A 17,944-nucleotide genomic window follows, 5' to 3' on the forward strand; every position below is an offset into this window, starting at 1 on the left:
GATGGAGGCTTCGCGCGGCTCTCGCCTCGTCGGCTGCCATAGCAACTCCAGGATAAAGCAGGTGGAGCCAAAAAAAAAAAACCCGCCAGCTCGTGTTCGGCTGCTGTCACCCGTGGCAACCACCCAATCAGAAGTTGCTGTACGGCGGGGACGCGCCTGCAAAGAGAGTCTGGCTTGGCTCTGAGGGGAGGGACCGAGGCGTAGTACGCTTCACTGACAGGTCCAGATCGCACCATCAATCCGACAAATACGCAAGGTCTGATTGGTTGGCTGTACAGAAAGGGCGGGGTTTTATCAGACACTATTCGCCCGCCCATTTTGAGCAAAGCTTGGTAGAGAGAGTGCATCATGTCTTCAAAAAGAGAGGAGCAGCTGCGGGACCAATTCATTATCAGTTTTGAATTAAACATTACGAAACACGCGGTACATGTGGACGTCCTCCAATTAAATGTAAATATGACTTTTTCAATGTAACGCATTTTACAATACACCCAGGTACAGTACGACTGGACATGTATTGTCTTTTGCCTAGCGCTCTCTCTCTCTCTCTCTCTTTCTCTCTCTCTCTCTCTGCTAAATTTATTTGAGGTATTTCAGTGAGAAGTAAGACGAGGCCCCTCCTTGACTGGGCGGGGCGTGCATTTTTATTTCTATTTTCTATTTTCTCTCCTCCTTCACAGCCTGACACGTCTGCATTGAGTGAGTGGTATTGGCACGCTGTCAATCGCTCACCAACGCGGCCATCAAACAACATAAAACACACACAGTCAGAGAGTTACGCTCATAAATTTCAGTAGGCAGATATTTTTGCGCATTGCTTTACAGCGCGCAATTAATTTTTTGCAATTCCTTTTTCCTCATCTTTTCCCTAAAGAAGCTCTAAACTTTTGATTGTTGTTGACTTTACCGTTTTAAACGCTTTTTTAAAAATTGTTTTTTTTTTGTTTTAGTTTTTTTTTTTTTGTGCAATGTCTAATTTGTAGATACTGTGCATTTTATTTCCCTTTAGCTTTGCAGGTCTCGCATCCTGCTGATTTAATGAGGATTTGGACAAGTTTACAAGAAGATTTGCACTGGAGAGAAAAGAATTGCTAGAAGATTACAAACATATTTAACAAAAAAAAAAGCTGCGAGGAGCAAAGAAAAAAAAAGAAATTGCACTCCCATTCCAAGGCGGCAAAACCATTTAAAATTAAGTGAAACCTGCAAGACGATTTTTCGACAGGATCAAAGACAAGAGAGTGTCGTCTTGTTACAGAAGAAGGAAGCGCGAGAAATTAAGTAAAGCTTCAGCTTCAACTTGCACTGTTGCGAACATTTATTTCTCCATCCCTTCACCGATATTCTGGAGGAAAAAAAAAGGAAAATCGAAGAATCTGACTACAGGGCACGCGATTGCTAATACTGGTTGCCATCTCCTTTTTTTTGTGTGTTTTCGTTTTCTTACGTTGCCGCACACAAAACCCTTTTTTTTGTTGGTGTTGTTGTATGTGATTCTCCAGGACCACTTCGCTTTTGTGTGGTGTGTTAGAACATTGATTGTGTTGCGGCAGAGTATGGACGAGCAGACCCGGATGATGCAGACCCTTGCCGGTGTAAACCTGGCTGGTCACTCGGTACAAGGAGGAATGGCTTTGCCTCCACCCCACGGACACGACGGGACAGACGGAGACGGGAGGAAACAGGACATCGGTGACATCCTGCATCAGATCATGACCATCACAGACCAAAGCCTGGATGAGGCGCAAGCAAAGTTGGTTTCTTTTAAAACATTCTTATTTTATGATTAGTGTAATTCAGAATGGCATGACTAACCTTGCAGGTTGAAAAGATTCCCAATATTTTGTTTCTGAGTAATTGTGGCAGATAGCTATAGACTCTTGCATGCACGCTCACCTTTAATGATACCCACACGCACGCACACAGGGACTTTACACGCACATTTACAAATGGGGATTTTGCCAGTTTGTTAAAAAAATGCATTAATCATCCCCCAAGCCCATCTTTCACGGGTACTTTGAAAGTCTTGCGGCCCCCTCTTCACCCTTTTACCTGCTCAATATTTGTTAGGGGATTGCGCGTCTACCTCTTGCAGTTTATTCATTTGTAACTTTTTTTTTTTGGGGAACAATCAGTAAAAAACGGGACCGCGTTTTTGTTGTGCCCAGCAACCACAATTTCAGAGGGGCATGGCCTACGTGGAAACAGTAGGTGCCCCCTTTTCTGTCGATTTGCCCCCGGGTGTCCGCACTTATTTTGGAGTTGTCATTATCGTATGTAATGCTAAGAAAAAAAATGAGCACGCAACACACGGGACAACTTGTTTAAATTCATTCAGCGCTTGCCAAAATGGAATTGGGATATCATCGGTGGGCACAAGTACCCCAAAGTTGCTGTCAAGTTCAAGTTCTGTAATTTAATGGTCGGTGCTTGAGCATCTCTCAGGAAAGGCAGCGCAGTTGTCAAAAGGGCTTTTGAATAGCAAGTCAGAAAACTTGAAATGCTGTCTCAGAAAACCAGTCAGATGCGAACGTTTTAGCCGTTGAAGTTTAATAGAATACATAACTGCAGGCGTAAGAACTTCTTAATAAATGTTCACGCAAAACGGCCCCTTGATTTTTTTTTTAAATATACCCCCTTCCAAAAACTGCGTAAAGTTTGCATAATATTTTATTATTAGATAGACAGTAGGCATCAATGATATATTCCAATTTCTTATCCACGTGTAAGAATAATATATGTTTTCTTTGTTTTGCAGGAAACACGGACTGAACTGTCACAGAATGAAGCCGGCGCTCTTCAGTGTGCTTTGTGAAATTAAAGAAAAAACCGGTAAGGATGACCTCAGTAAATGCTTTGCTGTTCTGTGAATGAATTACTGTAAAAAAAGAACACCGAAAAACAACAAAAAGAAAAAGGAAAAAAGGGGGGGAAAACACTACATGGTTAGTTCGTGGCTCACATTAATGTAATTGTACCGCCATCTTTGATCTGTGTAGCTTATTCTATTTTTTTTTTTGTAGTAACTCGTAGTAGCGAAATCAAAATATTTTAACTGAATTTCACAATTCATAATCACGGTGTGAAATGAAAATGCAGATGAACGCCACCGTAGATCATCCACCGAGTAAAACGCCACCCCCAGGCAGTAATTCTGGGACTTTGCATCAGCTCTCCAGCGCAGCTTCTTTGTGCGTCAGTGTCCTTAAGGGAGCGATTCGAAATTGACAGCTGCTCCTTTTCTTTTTATTATTATCATTATTAATATTATTTTGCCTTTTTTTTTGCCTCATCTTGGACTGCATCGCCGCCGTGATAGTGTGTCTGTGTGTGTTATCCAGCTCACATAAAACCCCAATAACAGGTCTTGCAAATCACGGATTCATTAAATTACTCTCAGAAATGTGAGCCGCTGCCTTAATTAAAAATGTTCATTTTTCTTGTGATTTAAGTGACAGGTATTGCGCGTTTTACGAAGCGTTGGCTGTCAGGAAGCGAGCAGCACGTGCGACATTTTGCCATTGTTATTATCCACTCGGCTGGGGATGCGCAGCGACTCGAAAGCGGGAGTGCAAGCTGCACGGGCGCCGGGGAAACTTGGTGGCACTCCGCGGAGCGGCTTTGCACTGACGGGTCCATTGGACAGCTGCGCGCCGCCGCCCGCCTGTGTTTATTTAGGCGAGAGATAAATGCGCCATTAGCGACAGATGAAGCCCTGTTTTCTAAAATTATCTACAGGTAAAAGACGCGTTCTGGTTGCAAATATTAAAAAAAAAACAAAACACCGACTTCCTTTCTCCAGTTGCAACGAAAGGTAGTCGTTAGTTCTCAAAAATAAAGTCCTCCACACTATTTCGGTGTAAAATAAACCAATGATACTATGAAAAACGGAGACATTACGGGAACAAAAGCGAAAGCGTCAAAATGTGACACGCGTGAATTTCCGTCACTAAAAGTAACAAAAAACAAAAGTGCGACATTCCCACGCGGCTGCGCGCACACCCTTACAGGTCTGAGCGCCGGAAAAAAGCCGCTGCTGCTGTTTGTCGGCTTCTTCATTTTATTGTACTCCATCATTTTATTTTTGTTATTATTATTATTATTATTATTATTTTTTTTTAAAATAATGAATGTTAATAATCCAATGTGGACCGCATTCCAAAATTTTTTTTGAAAATGTCAAACATGTTAACTTTGTGTAGTTATTCGCATTGTCATTTAGCACAACGCTCTTTCAAAATAAAACTGCCAAGGTTTGTCCTCTGACACCGTTTTTAGTTCCAGACCGCTTGAAGGTTTCGGGCAGAACCTTTTTTTTTTTTTAAATTTATTTATTTAGATCCGGAACAGGTAATAACAGAGGAGTGAAACAGTAAAAGGTTGTGATTTTAAAAAATGATTCTTGTGCATACAGGCGAAGTTCAGCTTTTCTTGACCTGTTACTATCCATAGGCTTGACAGACGTCTGTTTTGTTCATGGAGCCAATGCTAAGAACCCCGTCCTAAAAAATAATAATAAAAAACGGTTCTTTGTCAAGCAATGGTTCAAGCAGCCAACACACAAAAACCAGTAAAGTACCATTAAAGAAATGTAAAGCGCGCTCCCGTCCTCCAGTCACACACACCATTCATGTTGTCTTCTTCGTCTTCTTCTTTAAAAGAAAATCCCAGTGTGCCTTCACGTCATTTTTTTTGCGCCTGCACTCCCTGAAGTCCCCTACTTTAATAATATATTATTGTTTAATTGCAGTTACTACTTTTATATGTGAATTCTTGCTGAAAAGACGCCGTTTTTGGTTAAGCAGTGTTCAGTAATTCAAGGTACAAACCTGCTTTGGTCTTCCTAAGACATTTGGAGCTGCGGTTGTGTGAATTGTGCGTGCGGCGTTTCTCGGATTTATTTTAACTTGATGTGCGATCTGCGTGTTTATTTCATGTCTATTAAAAAAAATAATGAATGGTTCATTTTCTTTATTGATTCATTTTAATTAATCAAAGCAAATGAATTCAGTTCTCTTGTTGTTTTGGCATTGAAACTTTGGGGATAGAATAAACTGGGCTTTGGGGATATATATTTTTTTAAATAACACAAGACGAGGCAGCCTTCTTTAAAATAACTACTGCCTCTGAAATAACTGAAGATCGACTTTATAAAGATATGCGTGAAAAGTCAAATAAGTACCACAAAAATATTACATTGCAAAGAAGACTTAAAGGCGGTCTGGCATTTTCTGCCGAGGTCTGCCTGCAGGTCGACTTCCCCACGAAGTCCTCTTGCTGTCTTTTTCGCTTCCCTCCAAGACCCCAGGAAAGCAGAGGAAGGTAAAAGAGCGCGGTGCGTATTGGAGCTCGGGGCCCACCGATCGGGGAGTCAGCTGCATGACACCGAGAATTAAGATGCACTCCGACATGTACGATGTTGTCTGATTGAAGCCCGCAGTGTGTTTAATCAAGCAGCCCCCTCGCCGTGATGCTAATTCACACAGCGGCAAGGACCACAAAAAGCGCTCCCAGACTGCGGGCTGCGCCCCAATTTAACTGTGACTGTCACCGCGTGCACCGAGGACCGCAGCCACCAGCACTTGTGCGGCAAGAAGTGCGCCAAGACTGACAGCTGTTGACAAGTCGGCCTTTTCTACGTGACTCCGGACAGGACGAAAGGGACTTGCCGGTTTCCGTGGCCACCATTTACACGCGACGTGTTTTTTGGGAAGCAAAGCCAATGTCACTTCCACAGGTGAGTTTAAAAAAAAAAAGTTAAAACGTGAAAAGTCGCATCGAGGAGGAGAACTCGGATCGGAGCAGAACTTCTGCAGTTCTTCATACTCCTCTTACAGCTTTCAGTTACAAGGGCTCTATAGACTTGAGCCGTTGGAAGGGGGCAAAAAAGGGGGCATCCGTCCGGTCTTGTGTCTGGGGGTTCGTGGCGAAGTTAACCAAACTGAGTGCTGATACCGCGGGCACCTTTATCCTTAAATACTCAGTTGGTCAGCCGGTGTGGGGGTCTGTGCGGGAAAATCGAGGATAAAAGCGCGTTGTTCGTATTGAACTGATTTCACCCTTTAAAATGTTTGAAATGTGGACTGACGGGAAATCTCGCTTTAAAAATAACGAATGTAAGATTTCAGAGCTGCGCATCTTACCTATCAGTTATATAGCACCTTACACGCTATCTATCTATCTATCTATCTATCTATCTATCTATCTATCTATCTATCTATCTATCTATCTATCTATCTATCTATCTGATGAATAAATATTCATTTAGTCTCGTGTTGGATCTAACCAGAGAGCTAATGAATATATTTATATATATCTATACTGTAGCAATATGCACATCCACATTCAGTTCTTATATACAGTATATATATATATATATATATATATATATATATATATATATATATATATATATATATATGTATATATATGTATGTGTATATATGTATATATGTATTTATATGTATATGTATATATGTATTTATATGTATATGTATATATGTATTTATATGTATATATAGTTACTAACCAGGAGTTTAAAAATTGAATAAAGTCGAAGTTATTAAAGCAAAATAATGTATTTTATAAATATATACATATGTAAATTTATATGTGTGGACTTATTTATCAATATATTTTAGTGTGCATGCTATGTAGATATAGTGACAAAATAAATAGAGGTTGGAAAATTGAATAAGGTTATGCAGTTATCAAAACACATTGAGAAAATTATATATATACTTATATAAAAATATGTACATCTATTTATGTATACAAATGTGCGTGTACATATATATTAGAGTGTGCAGGTTTTTATGAATATTTTAGTTTATATATTATAGTGATAAAGTGGGAGTCTGAAAATCAAGTAAAGTTGCAGTTATTAAAAAAAATGAAAAGAACATATACTATATACATATTTATAGATATTATTATGTGTACACTATTATGTGATGGAGCAGGAGTTTGGAAATTGAATAATGTTGATCAGTTATCAAAACACAATGCAACGAATGTTTATATATACATATATGTGTGTGTGTATCTATATATGGATATATAAGTGAATGTATATATATTTTAGAGTGTGCATGCACTTTATTTTTATATATATTTTATTGTGTACACTAAATATTGTATATATATAAAATGACAAAGCCGGGAATTGAAAACTGAGTAGCGTTGCAGTTATTAAAACAATGAAAGGAACATACATTTATATACATATTTATATATATTTTAGTGTGTATACTATATATATGTGTACATATATACATATACTGTACACACACACATATATATTTATATATATAGAGCGAGAGCAACAAAGCAGGAGTTTGATAATTGAATAAAGTTTATTAGTTATCAATACAAACTGAAAAGAATATGTAAATATAAAAATATGTAAACATACATACATATATATGTGTGTGTACATTGATATATGTATATATATGTATGTGTGTGTGAACATATATATATACTGTACATATATTAGTGTGTACGTATTTTAGTAGTGTGTAGTATATATAAATAAAAATATATAGAATTTTCTATATACACCTATATATATACAGTATTATACAGTATATAAAGTGACACAGCAGGAGTTGGAATGGAATGGAATTAAACTGTTCAGTTATGTTGGCACAGTATATCAATGTGTGTGTGCGTGTGTTTGTGTGTGTGCGCGCGTGTGTGTGTGTACGTAGTGATGTTTTCGTGTCTAGCTGTGTGTCCGTCAGCTCCAGGACTCGTTTTGTGAACAGGTGACGCTGATCATCCCGACAGTCAGTCAGTCAGACAGACAGACAGACACAAGTCCAGCTGGCCCTCCATACGATACTGTAACGTAATGCAGTTGCGGGGTCCTTTGCTTTGTGCAGTGGAATGCAACATGCAGGTGGACACCTCCTGTACGCCATTCCTGTGGCTTATAAAAGCAAGGAATCTGTTCAGGCTGATAGTTTATGTGACTCGACGCCAACATGGCCTCACCGTTTCCTTTAGATTCGCCGTATATCTGCACTATTTTTGTGTTTTACTTTATGTGGGGAAACACTTGGTGAAGCTCCTGATTTCGACCTGTTTTGTAGACATTTGCGTTTTTGCTATTCCTTATTACACAGCACACAAAAAACCTGAAGCGGACACCTGCCAGACCACGTAAGATGTATGGCTGCCTTAGACCACAACATTAAAATTGCTTTCATTTGCTGCTGGTTACTCGGAGTGTATGCGGCGGTTTGCTAGATTTGCAGCCTACGCTGGCGCTTATAAACAGGAGAGACTTGAGCACATAAAAGTTAATGAACTTGTAGGTTGCGGGAGGCCATCGGCAGGGGAGAGTTCAGGCTAGTTGGAGGTTTTTTTTATGGCTCCGTAGGCCTGAGTGAGGTGTTACTGACTGCTAAACACTCGACTGTGGGTACGGCCGGCGTCTCATGTGGACAACATGTATGCTTGTATCCTGTGTAATGCCTTCAAGACGCACGTCACACTTACTCAAATGTCTCTTATCTTCCTTAACCTGAAAAGAAGCTGATAAGGCGAGGATTTCCATCTATTATGGATTTAATTACGCAGGCACATAAACTCAAAGCATTACATGCCAAGGTGTTAGACATGCCTTCACTTAGCCTTTTCAGGGTTATTTGCTAAGTACTATAATAATGTGAGCTGGGGTGTGTTTTTATGTACGTACATTTCCTAAAGTCAAATCTCTGTAACTTATTGTTGTTATTTCTGTGTATTTTGAACGTCTTATCCATTATGTGCCTTTATGTCTTACTTTTTACATCCTTGTCATGTGTAGTTATTACGATGAACGTTTCTACGTCTACGCCGTGCTTCTTTTCTTTGGCCTACGCTGTCAATCTTAAGGTTTATTTTACGTATATTTTTACACAGATGACTTTTCCTCCATTAAAGCTTCACTATTTCTTCCAAGTCCCTTGTGAGTGCTCATTCAGGCCTGTATGTGCCCCGTGCACATGGATTTTGTTGTACATTTGCGTTCGTTTTATTTTATTTTTTTGTCTCGTTTTGACTTCTTTAGCTCGTTGATGTGGAGGGCGTTGAATTATTTATTAAATAAGAATCTAAAACCTCTTACTATACCGAGAAGGGCCTGCAGCTTCTTGTCGTGCCGTAAAGGACAGCAGTGCAGCAGCTGAATCCTCCTCCCGTCAATGGGGATTCTTTTTGCATTTCAGTTTTCCCGGGTGGTGTCGATGGAGGGTCACCACCCCCCACCGCCCCATCCCACCCCAGGTTCTCAGGTCGCGTGGAGGGGTTTTAAGTTTTTTTTGGTGGTCACTTCTGGGTAGAACGTGAACGCCACTGGTAATCCACACAAGACAGAGTCTCTGCCACCCTTTGCACAGGCTGACATATTTGTTTAGCGCCCTCCGCGTTGGAATAATCTTTGTTAAGTTCCTAATTCAATATACACATGAATCAAAGTAGCATATGCTAATTATTTAAATTAACTTGTTTACAATTAGAAACCAGCTGAGCAGATGTAATGTCTTCTAATCCCTTTGATACAGTATGTTGGAGTGCTTTGCTTTAAGAGACGATAACAAGATGTTTTTAATCCATGTGGACACTGCCGTCTGAACGGAGGATCTTTCTTTGCTTTGTTTCTCTTTGCATTGTTTTAATGTCGAACTCTGCTCAACGCTTCCTCTTTTCTTTTTTTTCCCTCTTTATGGCTGTCGTACGACGGCGGCGCCACTGCAGGTTTGCTCTCCGTGACTGTGAGAGCGCATCACTGTTTGTTTTCTCACTGGGCTCGTGGCGGGACATCCTCTTTTCCAGGTGATAAGCCCTGTATTTGGATTTCTTTTTCTCACAATGTCATAAATGTGCAAGATAAAGGGGGAACAAAAAAAAAAAAAAAAAAAAGCGCACCCTGAACTGTCTCGTACCCATCCATTTCCAGCTGCTTAGGCCAGGTGAGGGGGCCCAGGTGGGTTTCCGGTTTTCTGTAGCCTCGTTGATCTGTTCACGTTGAGAGGTGAGCCACGCTTGCCTTTTTAGACACACAGCACCGGATTCCCATTATGAAGTGTAATGAAGAATTGGGGGTGGGGGGACTCCTCCACACACACGGAATTCAAATCGAAAAAGAAAAAACGAAAGATTTGGGAATTCTTGAAGCTGTAAAATGGAAAAACAGAAACGGAGAGGAAAGAAACCTGTTTCAAGTGGTATGTCAATAAAAAAGTAAAAACTGCGGCCTTGATGGCTTGGAAATGGAGTGTGTGGCATTAGCAAGAAGTCACAGTCCTGTCCTTAAAGATACCTGCCACCTGGTCGGGCATACAGTAGGTCACCGTCGTTTCTTGGTTCAGAGCTTCGCCTTCTGTGGAGTTCTACACGACTCGACGACCCCATTTGCCATAAGTGGCCGACCGTCTTCTTCGTAAGGCGGCAAAGCTTCAAATTCCCTGACATCAGCGGGGTGACTGGACTGGCATCAGGTTGTGTTCGGCATTCGCCATACAGTCGCAAATCATGTCATCATGTCACTAAGTGACAAAAGTGAAGAGAAAAAAAATTAGACAAAAAAAGTTTGGTCACTTTCTTCTCTTCATATTTCATATCACCTAATTAGACCCCCCTGAAACAGATTTTAGAGGATGAGATTTTAATATGGGGGGGGGGCAAAAAAACCCAAAATAGTTTGGTTAGTTGACGATTCTAATGACTCGATTCTTATCTTCATATCACCGACGCAGACCCTTCAAAGTAGATTTTAGAGGATGAAATATTTAAAGTGGGGGAAAAAAAAATGGTTTGGTCCCTTGTAGTGACTCACCTAACCGGACCCTCCAACACAGATTTTAGGGGATGCAGTTTTAATATTGGGGGGGGGGGCAAAAAAAAACAAAAAATAGAACAGTTTGGTCCCCTCATAAGTCTAATGATTCGATTCTTATCTTCCTATCTCCTACTCGGACCCTCTAACACAGATTTTTGAACGTGAAATTTTAATATGGTGAAGGGGGAGGGGGGGGCAAATAAAAAAAAATGACTCACCTAACATAATCAAACCCTCCAGATTTTAGAGGATGAATTTTTTAACGTGGGGGGAATAAAAAGGCGAAAAAAACCCCAGTTTGGTCCCTTCATAATTCTAATGACTCAATTCTCATCTTCATATCACCTAATCGGACCCTCCAAGACAAATCTTAGAGGACGAAATATTAAAAGTGAAAAAAAAAATGGTTTGGTCCCTTGTAGTGACTCACCTAACCAAAACAGATTTTAGAGGATGAAATATTAAAAATGGGGGAAAAAATAATATTGGGGGGAGCCAAAAAAAAAAAAAACAAAACAAAATAGTTTGCTCCCTTCATAATTCTAATGACTCGATTCTCATCTTCATATCACTTACTCCGACCCTCCAAGACATATTTTTAAGAATGAGATTTTAATATGGGGGGGAGCCAAAAAAGCAAAACAATAAAAAAAACTGTTTGGGCCCTTGTAGTGACTCACCTAACCTAACCAGACCCTCCAAAACAGATTTTAAAGGATGAAATATTAAAAGTGGGGAAAAAAATATTGAGGGGAGCCAAAAAAACCCCCAAATAAACAGTTTAGTCCCTTCATAATTCTAATGACTCGATTCTTATCTTCATATCACCTACTTGGACCCTCCAAGATAAATTTTAGTAGATAAAATATTAAAAGTGGGGAAAAATATTGGGGGGGGGGGCCAAAAAAAAAACCCCCAAATAAACAGTTTGGTCCCTTCATAATTTTAATGACTCGATTCTTATCTTCATATCATCTACTCGGACCCTCCAAGATAAATTTTAGAGGATGAAATATTAAAAGTGGGGAAAAATATTGGGGGGGGAGCCAAAAAAAAAACCCAAATAAACAGTTTGGTCCCTTCATAATTTTAATGACTCGATTCTTATCTTCATATCATCTACTCGGACCCTCCAAGATAAATTTTAGAGGATGAAATATTAAAAGTGGGGAAAAATATTGGGGGGGGAGCCAAAAAAAAAACCCAAATAAACAGTTTGGTCCCTTCATAATTCTAATGACTCGATTCTCATCTTCATATCATCTACTCGGACCCTCCAAAACAAATCTTAGAGCAGCGTTTCTCACACTTTAAGTGTTTGTGACCCGAGTTTTCATAACAGTTTTAATCGTGACCCCCTAAGGTTTTTTTGAAAGGAGCCCACTAATACCAATTTGTTCTTTTTCAATTAATGATATATCATATTTGCATATTTTATTATACCTACTTAACTTTGATCGACGTTTATCTAACGTTATATTTATTGTTCTAGTATCAGAATGTAGTTTAAGTTCATTTGTTTTGCTTTCAATAGATGGATTTTTCATAGTTTCGATTCTTGTTTTTTTTTTCACATCTTCGCGCCCCCCCTTTTTGTTACTTCGCACCCCCCCCCAGGGGGGTCCGCCCCACAGTTTAAGAACCCACTGTCTTAGATGATGAAATATTAAAAGTGGGGGAAAAACAAATGTTTTTGTCCCGTTCGCAGTTCTAATGACTCGATTCGTATCCTCATTTCACTTACTCAGAACCTCCAAAATGGATTTTTTTAGAGGATGAAATTGTTAAAGTGGGGGGATAAAAAGGCGAAAAAAAAAAACGGTTTGGTCCCGTCACTATTCTAATGACACGATTCTTATCCTCATTTCATCTACTCGGACCCTCCAAGACAGATTTTAGAGGATGAAATATTAAAAGTTGGAAATAAAACCCCCCTCCAGTTTGGTCCCTCGTAGTGACTCACCTAACCTAAGCAGACCCTCCAAAAAAACAGATTTAATAAGATGCCGTTTGAATTTCCTTTATTGGTTTTGCTTTCACACGCTGAACCTTTTCCTCCCTTAACTTTTGCCATTTTAACTTTTTTTTTTTTTGGGTGACATTTTAACGAAACAAGAGCAAACCCCGCATGGCTTAAAAAAAAAAAAAGTGTTCAGAGGGAATAAATAGATGGAAACGTTTTGCAATGCAAAGTGGTTTGCACGGTTTTTGAGGATTTCTTGGCTCTCCCCTAACTGCTATTGTGAGCCTGGAGCAGATTTTCCCATTGCTAATGCCCTAGAAGTATTAATTCACTTTGATATGCTAATTAGAGGGCATTATGCAAGAAATGAGATTAAGTGGCAGCATGAAGCCATTTGCCTGTCAGTAAATTGAGCGTTTTAGCATCAGGAGGAGCTTTTGTTTTTTTCAGTTTCTCTTGGTTTTGCATTTAAATGAATTGATTGAAAGGTTTGAAGAAGCTGCTAGAATTTTTCCCTATTTCTGTTTGAAGGCTCTTTTAGAGGTAACATTTTTGAAGTGTGAGGCAGGAAGAGGTTGAATTGTTTCATATACACTGTGCTGCTTTTTCTATATACATATTACACATACCTTTTTTTTTTTTTTCCTTCCCAGCGGTGACTTTTAATTAATAAGTAATATAGCAATTTCCTGTCATTGACCATCATTCACAATGGCATTTTGATTTCTGCCTCTTCGCACTCCACTTGGAAAGAGATTAAAAGGCCGTCTATTGAAATGTGTGGATTTATATTTAATTCTATATCATGTGTGATCATTTGCCCTGCAGTTATAGCAACTAGAGAGTAGTTACTTTTTGATTATCAGTGCCTGTGATTCATAATCAGGTTTGCGTGCACCGTAGGAGCTGCATGGATTTTCTGGGCTGTGCTCTGCTGTGTGAGGCGTCGTGCGTGGAGGGGAAATCTCAGCACTGCTTCATATTTTGTGTGCTGCTTCACTGAAGGAGCTATGAACGCTCTACACGGGTCAGAAAAGGAAGGAGGGGAGAAACCGGGGGCTTTACCGGCAGAATCGATCAAACTAAGAAATGCGAACAGGGGGACTCGGTGATGATACCAAAAATATTGTTACTCCAGTCAGCGCAGCTTCCATGCCTCCCTGCAGTACAGCACACTGATTTGCTTGATTATTAGGAATGCTGCAGACAATCAGAGAAAACTCATTTACAACTTAGACCATCGCTGTGTGTGTGCACCGGATTTACAGTCTTGCTTATTAATGAGGACTTCATTTCACCCGCAGTTTCGCTGGGGCTAATAAAGTCATTTACTCCAACGAGTTACTCCAGACTTGGGGAAGTGGCTTGATTTGGCGTGTTTCTGCAGGCCATCGCCAGACACCGGCACCTAAGGCTCTCGCTAACTTTCCTTAACCTGAGCAGCTCCCTCTTCACTTTCAGTCTTAAACCTGTGAGAGCTCAGGAGCTCAGGAGCGGATCTGCAGAAAGCAAATCACATCCCAGTTAAGATGTTACACTTTGTTCCATTGTCTTTAATGAATCACTCCTGGATCAGAATCTGCTTTTAAATAGTCAGTTTTAATATAATATAATATAATATAATATAATATAATATAATATAATATAATATAATATAATATAATATAATATAATATAATTTTTGAACTTTGAATTTACGTATTGCATGTCTGGGCCATATAAATCTGAGTCCTAATCCAGTATCGGTGTCCTGGGAGACTAGAGCCTTTTTCTTGTACTGTCTTCTGGGTAAGGCTTTAATATAATAATATAATATAATATAATATAATATAATATAATATAATATAATATAATATAATATAATATAACATAATATTTGAACTTACTTATTGCATGTCAGAGTTACATAAATCAGAGTCCTAATCCAGTCTAAGTGTTTTGGAGGCTGTAGTCTTTTTTACCACCACCTTTTCAAGGCAATAACCAAATCTGGTTAATATAATATAATATAATATAATATAATTTGATATAATATGATATACTATAATATATTATATTTTTAAATTTATGTATTGCATGTCAGGCCCACTTAAATCTGAGTCCTAATCCAGTGTCAGTGACATGGGAGACTAGAGCTTTTTGTGGCACAATCTTCTTAATGTAATGACCAAATCTGGATATATCTTACAATATAATATAATATAATATAATATAATATAATATAATATAATATAATATAATATAATATAAAATTTATGTATTGCATGTCAGGGTCACTTAAATCTGTGTCCTAATCCAGTCTCAGTGACATGGGAGACAAGAGCCTTTTTCTGGTACTGTGTTCTAAATGCAACAATGAAATCTGGGTAAGGCTTTAATATAATATAATATAATATAATATAATATAATATAATATAATATAATATAATATTTTACTTCACTTAATGCATGTCTGGGTTGAGTGAGCCAGAGTCCTAATCCAGTTCCAATTTCAAGGGAGACCAGAGCTTTTTGTGGCATAATCTTCTTAATGCAATGACCAAATCTGGATAAATTTTATATAATATAATATAATATAATATAATATAATATAATATAATATAATATAATATAATATAATATAATATAATATAATATAATATAACATAATATAATATTTGAACTTACTTATTGCATGTCAGGGTCACATAAATCAGAGTCCTAATCCAGTCTAAGTGTTTTGGGAGGCGGTAGATAGATAGATAGATAGATAGATAGATAGATAGATAGATAGATAGATAGATAGATAGATAGATACTTTATTAATCCCAAGGGGAAATTCACAATATAGCCTTTTTTGCCACTACCTTTTCAAGGTAATAACCAAATCTGGTTAATATAATATAATATAATATAATATAATATAATATAATATAATATAATATAATATAATATAATATAATATAATATAATTAACACTTGTAGATACTCTTGAGTTTTTTTTCCTAATTCTGCGTGATTCCCTGCTGTTTTCCTTGGCCTCACAAGTCCGTTTATTTGACATTCTGCAGGCGTCATAAATTTCACACTTTTCCTAAGTGACTGAAATGCCATCCTGGCTCTTTTCTCTTATGACGATGTGTTTCTGCCCTGTGGTTTTTTTGGGATCACATCTTCAAAAGGTGGTCATCAGGCTTTTTGCTTGGTGGCCTTGCCGTCGTGTATCTTTCTCTGCTGTTTTAAATGCTGGCAATTGCTGCAGAGGGTCTTGGGTGAAGAATTGGTTCCATATGCTGTTTCTGACCAGAGAAAAAGAAGTCCCTCAACATGGCAGCTCTTTGATCTGAAGGTTTAATCAATAGAAAGAGATTAAAGAAAACTATTACAGAGTAAATAAGAATGTACAGTGCAGTACCTTGCCTTTTCTAAATCATTCTGCAGCAGTCACTTGAGGAATGACGCCCTTAGAATTCTATTGACTTGTTGTTTTTCTGACCTTTGACTGATCAAGCAAAGAAGCAGATTGTCTGAAACTGAGGAAAAAAACCCTAACTTTAGTATTTAAAAAATAATGAATGTGTGCAGTACAATTCATCAAGGGGAATCACTGCGTTTTTTGTTTTGTTCTCTATGATTATAATCTGAAGAAAGGGGCACACTGAAGTAAAGATGAAACAGAAACAGACTGAGGGAGTAAATGTGGCTGAGATCAAGATGTCTGCAGTGGTGGACAGGTGCTCGTTCAGATTCCTGCAAGGTGTTAAAAAATGATTCAGACAGACATGCCTGTTAACACCTGCTGTACATATTGTGAAGGGACATTGAAAACACCACTTTACCAAATGAATGGGAAATAGTTCTACTTTGTTTAGAATGTTTAATATACTATAATATAAAGAAAGGCCAATGGTTAGCACCATCATGAACCTACCAGCGAGGGTTCTAAACTCATGCCTGGTCACCAGATGTGTGGTGTTTCCATATTTTGATTGTTTGTTTGTGGGTTTTCCTCTGGGATTCTGTCCTTTGGTTTTCTTCCGACATGGAATATTCGTTATACTGGCAGCTTGTCAATCCTTTCAGGATTGGCTTTGCCGCAACCGACCCAGCAACCTTGAATTTAATTGAACAGGTTTTGGAATATAATATAATATAATATAATATAATATAATATAATATAATATAATATAATATAATATAATATAATAGCAGCACAGAGCTATGCACAGCTCCCTGGCTGCTCCAGAAGACCGTTTTCACATTGTGGCCTCTTCACTGTCTGTGTGGAGTTTCCATATTCTTTCTGCTAGTTTAGTAGTTTAGTTCTTTTTGTGTCTTCTCTCTTTGTCCGGTGGTTTTCTGTCAACATCCCACAGACGTGTGTTGGGGCTAATTAGCCATTCTAAACTGTGGCCTGTTGTGAGTGAGTGAGTGTGCCCAGTGATGGATTTTGTGCCCTGCCTAGGCGTGGTTGCTACCTTGCGCCCGATGCTTCTGGCAGACTCACAGCCTGCCCACAGCTCTGAAGTTGGATTTAGCAGGTTCAGTATGTGGATGCGGGGATTGTTCGTATAATGTAATAACACTCTGCCACAGACTTGTCTGCCATTTATGGGCAGTCTACAGTTTGTAGCTGATAATGTGAGAATAGCTTCTACTCCTTGGCAGTCCGGATGGTGAACTCTGTGCTGCCCTCCGTCCCCTCACATCTGCCCCTAGTAATTTATCCACATACTACTACATCTACTACTGTTCATTCTATTAGTTGTTGTTATTATTTACCATACAATACCATTTTCTATGCCCACTTTCTTTCTTTCTTTCTTTCTTTCTTTCTTTCTTTCTTTCTTTCTTTCTTTCTTTCTTTCTTTCTTTCTTTCTTTCTTTCTTTAATATTATGTTTTGATTTATTACCAATTATTTACTTATTTAGCTATCAGTTATCTGTTTATAATATAGTATAGTTCTTTACTTGTCTTGCACTTGTCCTATTATTTCATGCCACTGTATGCTGCAATATGCGATGTATGAATGGTGTGCCAATAAAGCCACTTGACTGGACTTGACACACGTCAGAACCCTGCAGCTCTAAAATCGGAAAAGAGAGTTCAGAATAATATAATATCATTTAATATAATGTAATAAAATGTAATATTTTAACTTACTTAATGCAT

General features: G+C 38.5%; 1 protein-coding gene and 1 long non-coding RNA gene across 5 annotated transcripts in view; both read left to right on the forward strand.

The window, feature by feature from the left end:
* Window positions 1–293: 293 nt before the first annotated feature.
* The window catches only part of LOC114657705 (pre-B-cell leukemia transcription factor 3), a 687,635-nt gene continuing 669,984 nt past the window's right edge, over window positions 294–17,944 (forward strand). For all 4 annotated transcript variants that reach the window (XM_051932309.1, XM_051932311.1, XM_051932310.1 and 1 more), the window contains exons 1-3: window positions 294–450; window positions 1,010–1,753; window positions 2,759–2,832. In XM_051932309.1, coding sequence (XP_051788269.1) covers window positions 1,557–1,753; window positions 2,759–2,832 — 271 coding nt within the window. In that variant the 5' untranslated portion in view covers window positions 294–450; window positions 1,010–1,556. The remainder of the gene's footprint in view (window positions 451–1,009; window positions 1,754–2,758; window positions 2,833–17,944) is intronic.
* Window positions 10,822–11,470, forward strand: LOC127529252 (uncharacterized). Its single transcript, XR_007935918.1, has 2 exons — window positions 10,822–10,862; window positions 11,438–11,470. It is a non-coding gene; the product is annotated as an uncharacterized LOC127529252 (long non-coding RNA).

Source organism: Erpetoichthys calabaricus, chromosome 9 (genome assembly GCF_900747795.2).
Source record: "Erpetoichthys calabaricus chromosome 9, fErpCal1.3, whole genome shotgun sequence".
NCBI lineage: Eukaryota > Metazoa > Chordata > Cladistia > Polypteriformes > Polypteridae > Erpetoichthys > Erpetoichthys calabaricus.